The 15,339-nt window shown below is 57.5% G+C and overlaps 1 protein-coding gene across 1 annotated transcript in view; it reads left to right on the top strand.

Annotated features, from left to right (window-relative positions):
• LOC137541363 (uncharacterized) overlaps positions 1–15,339 on the top strand; it is a 47,409-nt gene that overhangs the window by 10,408 nt on the left and 21,662 nt on the right. The window contains exon 3 of the mRNA XM_068262631.1: positions 8,895–9,092. Within this exon, the coding sequence (XP_068118732.1) occupies positions 8,895–9,092 (198 nt within the window). The remainder of the gene's footprint in view (positions 1–8,894; positions 9,093–15,339) is intronic.

Raw genomic sequence — 15,339 nt, 5'->3', positions numbered from 1 at the left:
AGAGATCACTGTGCACGCGGGCTGTGAGCTGCAGCGTGGCCCCAGAGATCACTGTGCACCCGAGCTGTGAGCTGCAGCGTGGCCCCAGAGATCACTGTGCATGCGGGCTGTGAGCTGCAGCGTGGCCCCAGAGATCACAGTGCATGCGGGCTGTGAGCTGCAGCGTGGCCCCAGAGATCACTGTGCATGCGGGCTGTGAGCTGCAGCGTGGCCCCAGAGATCACTGTGCACCCGGGCTGTGAGCTGCAGCATGGCCCCAGAGATCACTGTACATGCGGGCTGTGAGCTGCAGCGTGGCCCCAGAGATCACTGTACATGCGGGCTGTGAGCTGCAGCATGGCCCCAGAGATCACTGTGCATGCGGGCTGTGAGCTGCGGCGTGGCCCCAGAGATCACTGTGCACACGGGCTGTGAGCTGCAGCGTGGCCCCAGAGATCACTGTACATGCGGGCTGTGAGCTGCAGCGTGGCCCCAGAGATCACTGTGCACACGGGCTGTGAGCTGCAGCGTGGCCCTAGAGATCTCTGTGCACACGGGCTGTGAGCTGCAGCGTGGCCCCAGAGATCACTGTGCATGCGGGCTGTGAGCTGCAGCGTGGCCCCAGAGATCACTGTGCATGCGGGCTGTGAGCTGCAGCGTGGCCCCAGAGATCAGTGTGCACCCGGGCTGTGAGCTGCAGCGTGGCCCCAGAGATCACTGTGCATGCGGGCTGTGAGCTGCAGCGTGGCCCCAGAGATCACTGTGCATGCGGGCTGTGAGCTGCAGCGTGGCCCCAGAGATCAGTGTGCACCCGGGCTGTGAGCTGCAGCGTGGCCCCAGAGATCACTGTACATGCGGGCTGTGAGCTGCAGCGTGGCCCCAGAGATCACTGTGCACACGGGCTGTGAGCTGCAGCGTGGCCCCAGAGATCACTGTGCACCCGGGCTGTGAGCTGCAGCGTGGCCCCAGAGATCACTGTGCACCCGGGCTGTGAGCTGCAGCGTGGCCCCAGAGATCACTGTGCACATGGGCTGTGAGCTGCAGCGTGGCCCCAGAGATCACTGTACATGCGGGCTGTGAGCTGCAGCGTGGCCCCAGAGATCACTGTACATGCGGGCTGTGAGCTGCAGCGTGGCCCCAGAGATCACTGTACATGCGGGCTGTGCGCTGCAGCGTGGCCCCAGAGATCACTGTACACACGGGCTGTGAGCTGCAGCGTGGCCCCAGAGATCACTGTGCATGCGGACTGTGAGCTGCAGCGTGGCCCCAGAGATCTCTGTGCACACGGGCTGTGAGCTGCAGCGTGGCCCCAGAGATCACTGTGCACGCGGGCTGTGAGCTGCAGCGTGGCCCCAGAGATCACTGTGCATGCGGGCTGTGAGCTGCAGCGTGGCCCCAGAGATCACAGTGCATGCGGGCTGTGAGCTGCAGCGTGGCCCCAGAGATCACTGTGCATGCGGGCTGTGAGCTGCAGCGTGGCCCCAGAGATCACTGTGCACCCGGGCTGTGAGCTGCAGCGTGGCCCCAGAGATCACTGTACATGCGGGCTGTGAGCTGCAGCGTGGCCCCAGAGATCACTGTACATGCGGGCTGTGAGCTGCAGCATGGCCCCAGAGATCACTGTGCATGCGGGCTGTGAGCTGCGGCGTGGCCCCAGAGATCACTGTGCACACGGGCTGTGAGCTGCAGCGTGGCCCCAGAGATCACTGTACATGCGGGCTGTGAGCTGCAGCGTGGCCCCAGAGATCACTGTGCACACGGGCTGTGAGCTGCAGCGTGGCCCTAGAGATCTCTGTGCACACGGGCTGTGAGCTGCAGCGTGGCCCCAGAGATCACTGTGCATGCGGGCTGTGAGCTGCAGCGTGGCCCCAGAGATCACTGTGCATGCGGGCTGTGAGCTGCAGCGTGGCCCCAGAGATCAGTGTGCACCCGGGCTGTGAGCTGCAGCGTGGCCCCAGAGATCACTGTGCATGCGGGCTGTGAGCTGCAGCGTGGCCCCAGAGATCACTGTGCATGCGGGCTGTGAGCTGCAGCGTGGCCCCAGAGATCAGTGTGCACCCGGGCTGTGAGCTGCAGCGTGGCCCCAGAGATCACTGTACATGCGGGCTGTGAGCTGCAGCGTGGCCCCAGAGATCAGTGTGCACCCGGGCTGTGAGCTGCAGCGTGGCCCCAGAGATCACTGTGCACACGGGCTGTGAGCTGCAGCGTGGCCCCAGAGATCACTGTGCACCCGGGCTGTGAGCTGCAGCGTGGCCCCAGAGATCACTGTGCACCCGGGCTGTGAGCTGCAGCGTGGCCCCAGAGATCACTGTGCACATGGGCTGTGAGCTGCAGCGTGGCCCCAGAGATCACTGTACATGCGGGCTGTGAGCTGCAGCGTGGCCCCAGAGATCACTGTACATGCGGGCTGTGAGCTGCAGCGTGGCCCCAGAGATCACTGTACATGCGGGCTGTGAGCTGCAGCGTGGCCCCAGAGATCACTGTACATGCGGGCTGTGAGCTGCAGCGTGGCCCCAGAGATCACTGTACACGCGGGCTGTGAGCTGCAGCGTGGCCCCAGAGATCACTGTACACACGGGCTGTGAGCTGCAGCGTGGCCCCAGAGATCACTGTGCATGCGGGCTGTGAGCTGCAGCGTGGCCCCAGAGATCACTGTGCACCCGAGCTGTGAGCTGCAGCGTGGCCCCAGAGATCACTGTGCATGCGGGCTGTGAGCTGCAGTGTGGCCCCAGAGATCACTGTGCACCCGAGCTGTGAGCTGCAGCGTGGCCCCAGAGATCACTGTGCATGCGGGCTGTGAGCTGCAGCGTGGCCCCAGAGATCAGTGTGCACCCGGGCTGTGAGCTGCAGCGTGGCCCCAGAGATCACTGTACATGCGGGCTGTGAGCTGCAGCGTGGCCCCAGAGATCACTGTGCACACGGGCTGTGAGCTGCAGCGTGGCCCCAGAGATCACTGTGCACCCGGGCTGTGAGCTGCAGCGTGGCCCCAGAGATCACTGTGCACCCGGGCTGTGAGCTGCAGCGTGGCCCCAGAGATCACTGTGCACATGGGCTGTGAGCTGCAGCGTGGCCCCAGAGATCACTGTACATGCGGGCTGTGAGCTGCAGCGTGGCCCCAGAGATCACTGTACATGCGGGCTGTGAGCTGCAGCGTGGCCCCAGAGATCACTGTACATGCGGGCTGCAGCGTGGCCCCAGAGATCACTGTACACACGGGCTGTGAGCTGCAGCGTGGCCCCAGAGATCACTGTGCATGCGGACTGTGAGCTGCAGCGTGGCCCCAGAGATCTCTGTGCACACGGGCTGTGAGCTGCAGCGTGGCCCCAGAGATCACTGTGCACGCGGGCTGTGAGCTGCAGCGTGGCCCCAGAGATCACTGTGCACCCGAGCTGTGAGCTGCAGCGTGGCCCCAGAGATCACTGTGCATGCGGGCTGTGAGCTGCAGCGTGGCCCCAGAGATCACAGTGCATGCGGGCTGTGAGCTGCAGCGTGGCCCCAGAGATCACTGTGCATGCGGGCTGTGAGCTGCAGCGTGGCCCCAGAGATCACTGTGCATGCGGGCTGTGAGCTGCAGCGTGGCCCCAGAGATCAGTGTGCACCCGGGCTGTGAGCTGCAGCGTGGCCCCAGAGATCACTGTACATGCGGGCTGTGAGCTGCAGCGTGGCCCCAGAGATCACTGTGCATGCGGGCTGTGAGCTGCAGCGTGGCCCCAGAGATCACAGTGCATGCGGGCTGTGAGCTGCAGCGTGGCCCCAGAGATCACTGTGCATGCGGACTGTGAGCTGCAGCGTGGCCCCAGAGATCTCTGTGCACACGGGCTGTGAGCTGCAGCGTGGCCCCAGAGATCACTGTGCACGCGGGCTGTGAGCTGCAGCGTGGCCCCAGAGATCACTGTGCACCCGAGCTGTGAGCTGCAGCGTGGCCCCAGAGATCACTGTGCATGCGGGCTGTGAGCTGCAGCGTGGCCCCAGAGATCACAGTGCATGCGGGCTGTGAGCTGCAGCGTGGCCCCAGAGATCACTGTGCATGCGGGCTGTGAGCTGCAGCGTGGCCCCAGAGATCACTGTGCATGCGGGCTGTGAGCTGCAGCGTGGCCCCAGAGATCAGTGTGCACCCGGGCTGTGAGCTGCAGCGTGGCCCCAGAGATCACTGTACATGCGGGCTGTGAGCTGCAGCGTGGCCCCAGAGATCACTGTGCACACGGGCTGTGAGCTGCAGCGTGGCCCCAGAGATCACTGTGCACCCGGGCTGTGAGCTGCAGCGTGGCCCCAGAGATCACTGTGCACCCGGGCTGTGAGCTGCAGCGTGGCCCCAGAGATCACTGTGCACATGGGCTGTGAGCTGCAGCGTGGCCCCAGAGATCACTGTACATGCGGGCTGTGAGCTGCAGCGTGGCCCCAGAGATCACTGTACATGCGGGCTGTGAGCTGCAGCGTGGCCCCAGAGATCACTGTACATGCGGGCTGTGAGCTGCAGCGTGGCCCCAGAGATCACTGTACATGCGGGCTGTGAGCTGCAGCGTGGCCCCAGAGATCACTGTACACGCGGGCTGTGAGCTGCAGCGTGGCCCCAGAGATCACTGTACACGCGGGCTGTGAGCTGCAGCGTGGCCCCAGAGATCACTGTGCATGCGGGCTGTGAGCTGCAGCGTGGCCCCAGAGATCACTGTGCACCCGAGCTGTGAGCTGCAGCGTGGCCCCAGAGATCACTGTGCATGCGGGCTGTGAGCTGCAGTGTGGCCCCAGAGATCACTGTGCACCCGAGCTGTGAGCTGCAGCGTGGCCCCAGAGATCACTGTGCATGCGGGCTGTGAGCTGCAGCGTGGCCCCAGAGATCACTGTGCATGCGGGCTGTGAGCTGCAGCGTGGCCCCAGAGATCACTGTGCACCCGGGCTGTGAGCTGCAGCGTGGCCCCAGAGATCACTGTGCACCCGGGCTGTGAGCTGCAGTGTGGCCCCAGAGATCACTGTGCAAGCGGGCTGTGAGCTGCAGCGTGGCCCCAGAAATCACTGTGCACCCGGGCTGTGAGCTGCAGCGTGGCCCCAGAGATCACTGTGCATGCGGGCTGTGAGCTGCAGCGTGGCCCCAGAGATCACTGTGCACCCGGGCTGTGAGCTGCAGCGTGGCCCCAGAGATCACTGTGCATGCGGGCTGTGAGCTGCAGCGTGGCCCCAGAGATCACTGTGCACACGGGCTGTGAGCTGCAGCGTGGCCCCAGAGATCACTGTGCATGCGGGCTGTTAGCTGCAGCGTGGCCCCAGAGATCACTGTGCACCCGGGCTGTGAGCTGCAGCGTGGCCCCAGAGATCACTGTGCATGCGGGCTGTGAGCTGCAGCGTGGCCCCAGAGATCACTGTACATGCGGGCTGTGCGCTGCAGCGTGGCCCCAGAGATCACTGTACATGCGGGCTGTTAGCTGCAGCGTGGCCCCAGAGATCACTGTGCACCCGGGCTGTGAGCTGCAGCGTGGCCCCAGAGATCACTGTACAACCGGGCTGTGAGCTGCAGTGTGGCCCCAGAGATCACTGTGCACACGGGCTGTGAGCTGCAGCGTGGCCCCAGAGATCACTGTGCATGCGGGCTGTGAGCTGCAGCGTGGCCCCAGAGATCACTGTGCACCCGGGCTGTGAGCTGCAGCGTGGCCCCAGAGATCTCTGTGCATGCGGGCTGTGAGCTGCGGCGTGGCCCCAGAGATCAGTGTGCACACGGGCTGTGAGCTGCAGCGTGGCCCCAGAGATCACTGTACACCCGGGCTGTGAGCTGCAGCGTGGCCCCAGAGATCACTGTGCATGCGGGCTGTGAGCTGCAGCGTGGCCCCAGAGATCAGTGTGCACCCGGGCTGTGAGCTGCAGCGTGGCCCCAGAGATCACTGTACATGCGGGCTGTGAGCTGCAGCGTGGCCCCAGAGATCACTGTGCACACGGGCTGTGAGCTGCAGCGTGGCCCCAGAGATCACTGTGCACCCGGGCTGTGAGCTGCAGCGTGGCCCCAGAGATCACTGTGCACCCGGGCTGTGAGCTGCAGCGTGGCCCCAGAGATCACTGTGCACATGGGCTGTGAGCTGCAGCGTGGCCCCAGAGATCACTGTGCACGCGGGCTGTGAGCTGCAGCGTGGCCCCAGAGATCACTGTACACGCGGGCTGTGAGCTGCAGCGTGGCCCCAGAGATCACTGTACACACGGGCTGTGAGCTGCAGCATGGCCCCAGAGATCACTGTGCACCCGAGCTGTGAGCTGCAGCGTGGCCCCAGAGATCACTGTGCATGCGGGCTGTGAGCTGCAGTGTGGCCCCAGAGATCACTGTGCACCCGAGCTGTGAGCTGCAGCGTGGCCCCAGAGATCACTGTGCATGCGGGCTGTGAGCTGCAGCGTGGCCCCAGAGATCACTGTGCATGCGGGCTGTGAGCTGCAGCGTGGCCCCAGAGATCACTGTGCATGCGGGCTGTGAGCTGCAGCGTGGCCCCAGAGATCACTGTGCACCCGGGCTGTGAGCTGCAGCGTGGCCCCAGAGATCACTGTGCACCCGGGCTGTGAGCTGCAGCGTGGCCCCAGAGATCACTGTGCAAGCGGGCTGTGAGCTGCAGCGTGGCCCCAGAGATCACTGTGCACCCGGGCTGTGAGCTGCAGCGTGGCTCCAGAGATCACTGTGCATGCGGGCTGTGAGCTGCAGCGTGGCCCCAGAGATCACTGTGCACCCGGGCTGTGAGCTGCAGCGTGGCCCCAGAGATCACTGTGCACCCGGGCTGTGAGCTGCAGCGTGGCCCCAGAGATCACTGTGCAAGCGGGCTGTGAGCTGCAGCGTGGCCCCAGAGATCACTGTGCACCCGGGCTGTGAGCTGCAGCGTGGCCCCAGAGATCACTGTACACCCGGGCTGTGAGCTGCAGCGTGGCCCCAGAGATCACTGTGCATGCGGGCTGTGAGCTGCAGCATGGCCCCAGAGATCACTGTGCACACGGGCTGTGAGCTGCAGCGTGGCCCCAGAGATCACTGTACACACGGGCTGTGAGCTGCAGCGTGGCCCCAGAGATCACTGTGCACCCGGGCTGTGAGCTGCAGCGTGGCCCCAGAGATCACTGTGCACCCGGGCTGTGAGCTGCAGCGTGGCCCCAGAGATCACTGTACATGCGGGCTGTGAGCTGCAGCGTGGCCCCAGAGATCACTGTGCACCCGGGCTGTGAGCTGCAGCGTGGCCCCAGAGATGACTGTACATGCGGGCTGTGAGCTGCAGCGTGGCCCCAGAGATCACTGTGCACCCGGGCTGTGAGCTGCAGCGTGGCCCCAGAGATCACTGTGCACCCGGGCTGTGAGCTGCAGCGTGGCCCCAGAGATCACTGTACATGCGGGCTGTGAGCTGCAGCGTGGCCCCAGAGATCACTGTACATGCGGGCTGTGAGCTGCAGCGTGGCCCCAGAGATCACTGTACATGCGGGCTGTGAGCTGCAGCGTGGCCCCAGAGATCACTGTGCAAGCGGGCTGTGAGCTGCAGTGTGGCCCCAGAGATCACTGTGCACACGGGCTGTGAGCTGCAGCGTGGCCCCAGAGATCACTGTACACCCGGGCTGTGAGCTGCGGCGTGGCCCCAGAGATCACTGTGCATGCGGGCTGTGAGCTGCAGCGTGGCCCCAGAGATCACTGTACATGCGGGCTGTGAGCTGCAGCGTGGCCCCAGAGATCACTGTACATGCGGGCTGTGAGCTGCAGCGTGGCCCCAGAGATCACTGTGCAAGCGGGCTGTGAGCTGCAGTGTGGCCCCAGAGATCACTGTGCACACGGGCTGTGAGCTGCAGCGTGGCCCCAGAGATCACTGTGCAAGCGGGCTGCGAGCTGCAGCGTGGCCCCAGAGATCACTGTGCATGCGGGCTGTGAGCTGCAGCGTGGCCCCAGAGATCACTGTACACACCGGCTGTGAGCTGCAGCGTGGCCCCAGAGATCACTGTGCAAGCGGGCTGTGAGCTGCAGCGTGGCCCCAGAGATCACTGTACACACCGGCTGTGAGCTGCAGCATGGCCCCAGAGATCACTGTGCACACGGGCTGTGAGCTGCAGCGTGGCCCCAGAGATCACTGTGCAAGCGGGCTGTGAGCTGCAGCGTGGCCCCAGAGATCACTGTACACACCGGCTGTGAGCTGCAGCATGGCCCCAGAGATCACTGCGCACACGGGCTGTGAGCTGCAGCGTGGCCCCAGAGATCACTGTGCATGCGGGCTGTGAGCTGCAGCGTGGCCCCAGAGATCACTGTGCAAGCGGGCTGTGAGCTGCAGCGTGGCCCCAGAGATCACTGTACACACCGGCTGTGAGCTGCAGCGTGGCCCCAGAGATCACTGTGCACCCGGGCTGTGAGCTGCAGCGTGGCCCCAGAGATCACTGTGCAAGCGGGCTGTGAGCTGCAGCGTGGCCCCAGAGATCACTGTGCATGCGGGCTGTGAGCTGCAGCGTGGCCCCAGAGATCACTGTGCAAGCGGGCTGTGAGCTGCAGCGTGGCCCCAGAGATCACTGTACACACCGGCTGTGAGCTGCAGCGTGGCCCCAGAGATCACTGTGCATGCGGGCTGTGAGCTGCAGCGTGGCCCCAGAGATCACTGTACACACCGGCTGTGAGCTGCAGCGTGGCCCCAGAGATCACTGTGCATGCGGGCTGTGAGCTGCAGCGTGGCCCCAGAGATCACTGTACACACCGGCTGTGAGCTGCAGCGTGGCCCCAGAGATCACTGTACACACCGGCTGTGAGCTGCAGCGTGGCCCCAGAGATCACTGTGCAGTCAGCAGCACGCATGCATGTTCAGTCCATCAGCAAATTTATAGCAGCATGATCATTGGGCTCTGAGAATGCTTATTCACAGTGCAGTAGTGGGAAGGGAGTGATCGATCTGTAATCCAATCTCCTCAGTGTTTTCACGCATATCTGTGTCCTCCAGTTCTAGAGAAATACGACCTATTGGTGGTAAAGAAAGTTGACGTTGCAGAGTACGATGAGAGATTTTCGGACATCGCTGAGCTCTACAATCAACAGGTGAAGAACCGGCAAACGATGACAGACTGTTTATCCAAACTCCGCGACATCAGCGGCTCCAGTACCCTGACCGGCTGCTTCCAGGCTCTGAGGACTAAATACAGTGAGTGGAAAATGGAAATATCATTGGCTTTGATTGGAAGTTGATCTAATCACTGAGTGATTACTAAACTATTTGCTATAGAAATGGAGTACGGCAGCTTTCAGTGTGGCCAAAGTAAAATAGACTTAAAAAGGAACTTAGGGGAAAAATTGTATCAATACATTGCAAAGTGAGAGAAGTAAACAAATAGACGATAAATCAAGAATTGACTGATATTCGCTATTGAATTCATGTCTGATCCATTATACGCCTGCTAGTCCTCATCTTTACTGCTGGGAAACAAGGGGAAAAAATCTATAACCACACCCCCTAACAATGCGATAGGATAAAGGTGGTAGGGAAATATTGGTTGCTTGGCAGTTGAAAACAGTCACTGTTTCCCACAATGCAATGAGGTTCACAGACAGGAAACTGTCATGGCCCTGACATCACACTGTAGGAATGGTGTCTCCCCCCACCCCATGATCTATTTGAGAAAAGGTAAAGATTGCTCAGGGTAAAGGGGCTCTTGGCTACTGATTGGGATGAAGTACAATCCTGGGTTAAAGATCCTTTTTAAGGTATAATTAGTTTTTTTGTTTTCCAAAAACTGCCGCACACAAGTTTTATGTTATACTGTCTGACGTTCAGTAATGTATTCCTGGGTTTGAGAGCTGGGTACAAGTCCCATGACTGCTGCTATGGTAGTCAAACAATGTATGAATGGAACCTGAAGTGATAGGTATATGTTGGTACCATATGTATTACCTTTTAAACAATACCAGTTGCCTGGCAGTCCTGCTGATCTTTCAGGCATCAGTAGTGTCTGAATCACACACCTGAAACAAGCATGCAGCTAATCCAGTCTGACTTCAGTCACAGCATCTGATCTGCTGCATGCTTGTTCAGGGGCAGTGGATAAAAGTATTAGGGGTAGAGTATAAACAGGACAGCCAGGCAACTGGTATTGTTAAAAACTAAATATGTCATCCTCCATATCCTTCTCACTTCAGGTGTCCTTTAAAGGGGAACTGAAGTAAGAGAGGTATACGGAGGCTGCCATATTTATTTCCTTTTAATCAATACCAGTTGCCTGGCAGCCCTGCTGGTCTATTTCTCTGCAGTAGTATCTGAATAACACCAGAAACAAGCATGCAGCTAGTCTTGTCAGATCTGACTTTAAAGTCTGAAACACCTGATCTGCTGCATGCTTGTTCAGGGGCTATGGCTAATAGTATAAGAGGCAGAGGATCAGCAGCACAGCCAGGCAACTGGTATTGCTTAATAGGAAATAAACATGGCAGCCTCCATATACCTCTCTCTTCAGTTCCCCTTTAAGCATTATTGATTTGCTTTTCCAGTTGGACCTTATCTTGTCTTGGGGATGCAGAATTTGCTAATTCCCTCCACACTTTAATGTCCGCCCTACAAGTTGCATTTTTTGTTTCTTTTTCTTTCTTTTGATCGTTTGTATGCTCTAGTCCAATTTCCATCTCAATAAAACAATTTGAATTAAATAAGAAAAATTTAAACTTGCTAAAAAAAAATCAAACAAAAATGTAAAGAGAGAAAAACATTAGCCCATCTATCTGATTCATTTCTAGAGGATTTCATCATTCCCCTTCCAAAATTTAACAAGAATTATCCACAAAACCGCAGCGCTCTACATTCAGTTGAATTTACTTCTGATCAAATTGAAAGTAAAATCGATTATCGTGTGTGTGGTTACTGTTATGGACGGTCTCAGACCATTAACGGCGTCAGATGTGGTGATGGTGGGATCAGAGTAAAGTACAGTAACAGAGCAGGCTATATATACTGTATTTCTTCCATCTGCCACAACATCCTCCAGCCAGGTGCATTAGATGGATACGAGAGCGGGTCTCTGGATATCGCTGTAAACCCTTCATGCTTTGATGTTGCTCAGATGTAGTATGAGTCAGCTGTATTTCAGGGGGCTTCAGCCGAGACATACCGGGCGATTTTGGATTCAAGCAACTCAAACCAAAATGAAATGAAATAAGTGTAAGGCTTGGTGATGTAATTCTCGGAGTCAGCGTGTATGCCCAGGCTAAAGGTCTCGCTCTTCACCTAGCTGTCCCTGCCTGGCACACCACTAACTGACACCTACACTGTCCCTACCTGGCACACCACTGGCTGGCCCTAATTAGGACTTAGGTAAGCAAGGCATACCAGCTGACGTAGAAGGCAGATATACCACCAGGCAGGGCTGTTTCTTGGGCAGTGTGAGCAGGGCGACCGCCCTGGGCACAGACCGGCAAGTAAAAAAAAGAGGGGTGCAGGCAGAAGGACATAACCGCTAGGGAGCTGGTAACATGCGGTGCAGCCAAACGGAAGAAGAAAGAAGATTACCAGCGCGATCACCTTCCTTGACTCCTCCTGGGCAGCCTGCGTCCGACGTCAAGTCATCATCACATCACCACCGCGTGATGACCCCTGATGTCCTATAGCGGTACTGCAGGCTGTCAGTGCGCGGCACTTATGGAGGAGTCAGCTTTCCGGGCTCTCTTCGCCTTTGTGTTTTCCTGGTCTCTGCTTCCTCCTGGATGAGTGGCTGGTCACTAGTAGGTAGGCAGATCTACTTGTGGCCTGTGGCTGTGTGACTGTCTCTAAAGAGTAAGGGGTCCCGAGTCCATGGGGGGGGGGGGGGGGAGGAGGGCAATTTTTACACCCTCGCCCTGAGTGCAATTTAGCCTAGAAACTGCCCTGCCACCAGGAGCCACTACTGAGACTAGTAACACAGTTCAACAGTTCAGAGGTATAGCATAGGTAATTACCTGAATCCAGAGGAATGAAGCAATAAGCGTTGAGAGTCAGTGGTAACAGGGATGACAGTCAAGTCCCCAGGTAACAGACAATACAAATAACATGCAGGAGGTATCCAATAACAGGCAAGGGTCGGTCCAGGCAGCAAGCAAGAGAGTATCCAGTAAACAGTCAAGGGTCAATCCAGGTAGCATACAAGGGATGTCCAGGAAGCAAGCAAGGGTTAATCAAGTTAAGTTAAACAGACAGGAATAGTCAAATACAAGGCAAGATCAAAGTCCAGCAATCAGTAATCGAGTGGGCACCCAGCAACTAGCCAAAGCTGTGCTTATCACGGGTGATGACTGGGAGCACTCTGCACATTTAAATATCAATCATTCTCCAAGCAGTGGCCGACCACCTTCCGCACAACCAATCACACAGCAAGGCCCTGTCAGGTAGAGATCAGCTGACACCGCTCCAGTCAGCTGACTATTGTTTACCCTTGCGGAGGGCTTACTGCGAACGTGTCCTCCGCCTGTCAGCGTGTGTGGACTGTGAGTCACCGGCAGGGCCGGCAGCGGAGAACAAGCGACGAGACCCGGAAGCGAAGGAAGGCTTCCGATCGGGTCTTGGCGGCATCCAAACCGCCAACAGGTAAATTCTTTGTAATAAGTAACCATTTTTCCCAACAAATTTACACCAATATTAAATCCATTCTCATTGAATCGGTTTTATAAAGTTTATTGATAGAGATGGCCCGAACGATTCGCCGGCGAGCGGATCCCGGCGAACTTCCGGGGTTCGCGATTGCGGAGAACCGCAAACTTTCCGGAAGCTCGGTTCGCCCCCATAGTGTATCATGAGGGTCAACTTTGACCCTTTACATCACAGTCAGCAGGCACATTGTAGCCAATCAGGCTACACTCCCTCCTGGAGCCACACCCCCCTTATAAAAGGCAGGCAGCGTCAGGCTTTTCACTCACTCGTGTGCCTGCAGTAATTAGAGAAGGGAGAGCTGCTGTGCAGAGACCTATATGGAAAGATTAGTTAGGCTCTTGTAGGCTTGTTAGCTTGCTCCTTGCTGATTCTTATTGCTAAAATAGCACCTCAACAGCTCTTTTGAGAGCTAATCTTGTTCTTGTGATCTATTTTTTTTTGGCCCACTTGCATTACATACAGCCCTGTCAGTCAGTCGCAGCCTTTGGCCCCTTGGTGGTATAATTACTGCTATGGCAGGTGCACATTATAATACCCATCACTGCATATACCTACTACCTGTTGTCCACTTCAGTGCACCCACCTACCTATGTGAGCGCACGCAGTGTCACTGTACCTGCCCGGTACCTGTCTGTGTGTGACAGGTGCACATTGTAATACCCATCACTGCATATACCTACCTGTTGTTCACAGTGCACCCACCTACCTACGTGAGCGCATGCAGTGTCACTGTACCTGCTCAGTACCTGTGTTCGTGACAGGTGCACATTTGTAATACCCATCACTGCATATACCTACCTGTTGTGTTCAGTGCACCCAACTACCTACGTGAGTGCACGCAGTGTGATATACCACTCCGTGCATACCTGTTAACTGAACCTGTGTGACTGCACATTGTATTAGTCAAGTCAGTGCATACCTTTCACTTCCTCCCCCTTCCCTGATATAGACAAAACAGGTAGAGGCAGAGGTAGAGGCAGACCAAGAGGAAGGCCACCTGGCAGGTCTGTGCAAGGTCGTGCTGATGTGATTTCGTGCGGCCCTGGACCAAAGTACAGTGCTCAGAAGAAGGCACGTCCCATCAACTCCCAAGATTATCAGGACGTGGTTGACTATTTAAAACAGAACACCTCATCTTCCGCAGCCACCAGCGCTACTACAAGCACCTCATCCGCTGCATTTGACAGTTCACAGGAGTTATTTGGTGGGGAAATCACTGATACACAGCCATTATTGTTACAACCAGATGAAGGCGCTAAGCAAGTCCACCTCATATGTCTGAGTTAGGCGACACTATGGACGTAACATGTGAGGAGGAGGATGATGAAGTACCTGCTGTTGGTGCAGTTTTGGAGGTGTCTGAGGCAAGCGAAGCTGGGCAGGATGATTGTGATGATGATGATGATGATAATATGGATTCCACGTATGTTCCCAATAGAGGAGATGAACAGGGGGACAGTTCAGAGGGGGAGTCAGAGAGGAGTAGGAGGAGATGAGTTCCTGAAAGAAGCAGGGGGAGATCGTCATCAGAAACAGCTGGTGGCAGTGTCCGGCGCCATGTATCGCCACCTATGTACAGCCAGCCAACATGCCCTTCAACGTCAGCTGCTGATGCCACCATAGTGCCATCACCCCAGGGGGGCTCAGCAGTTTGAAAATATTTTAATGTGTCTGCTTCAGATTGGAGCAATGCCATCTGTTCTCTCTGCCTCCAAAAATTGAGCCGTGGAAAGGCCAACACCCACAAAGGGACAAGTGCCTTACGAAGGCACATGGAGAAAAGGCACAAACTGCAATGGGAAGAACACCTGAGGAAAAGCAGCACACAAAAGAAAAGCCACTCCTTCTCCTCTTCCTCCTTCAGGTGCAGTATCTTCAGCCGCTTTCTCCCTTGCACCTTCACAGCCACCCTCCTCCACTCCGCCTCTGACCTTGAGCGATTCCTGCTCCTCTGCCCACAGCAGCCAGGTGTCTGTGAAGGAAATCTTTGAGCGGAAGAAGCCAATTTCTGCCAGTCACCCCCTTGCCTGGGGCTGACAGCTGGCTTTGCAGAACTGTTAGCTCGCCAGCTGTTACCATACCAGCTGGTGGACTCTGAAGCCTTCCATAAATTTGTGGCCATTGGGACACCGCAGTGGAAGATACCAGGCCGCAATTATTTCTCTAAAAAGGCGATACCCAAAGTGTACCGTGAAGTTGAGAGGCAAGTGGCGCCACCACTGGCATACAGCGTTGGGTCAAGGATCCACCTGACCACAGATGCCTGGTCTGCCAAGCACGGTCAGGGCAGGTACATTACTTACACAGCCCATTAGGTCAACCTGGTGACCGATGGCAAGCAGGGAGTATGTGGCTGTGCAGTGGACCAACTTGTGACACCTCCACGACTTGCAGGCAGGCCTCCTGCCACCTCCTCTCCTCCTGATACATCCTCTACACTGTCATCATCCTCCTCCTCGGCTGAGTGGCAGTTCAACTCTACTGGTGCTGCGATCTCCTCTCCAGCTACACAGCCCCAGCTCCCCAGGGTCTATGCTGCATGCCAGGTACGACGGTGTCACGCCATCTTAGACATGTCTTGCCTCAAAACGGAGAGGAGATGGAGCAGCTCTCCTGGCTGCTCTTAACAAACAGGTGGATCAGTGGCTGACCCCGCACCAGTTGGAGATGAGATCGGCGACGTGGTGTGTGACAACGGCAGCAATCTCATTTCCCCTTTGAATTTGGGAAAGCTGACCCATGTACCCTGCATGGCACATGTGCTGAATCTAGTCATTCAAAG

Source organism: Hyperolius riggenbachi, chromosome 12 (genome assembly GCF_040937935.1).
Source record: "Hyperolius riggenbachi isolate aHypRig1 chromosome 12, aHypRig1.pri, whole genome shotgun sequence".
NCBI classification, from domain to species: domain Eukaryota; kingdom Metazoa; phylum Chordata; class Amphibia; order Anura; family Hyperoliidae; genus Hyperolius; species Hyperolius riggenbachi.
The sequence above is the reverse complement of the archived record's forward strand: the minus strand, read 5'-3'. Positions and strand labels throughout refer to the sequence as shown.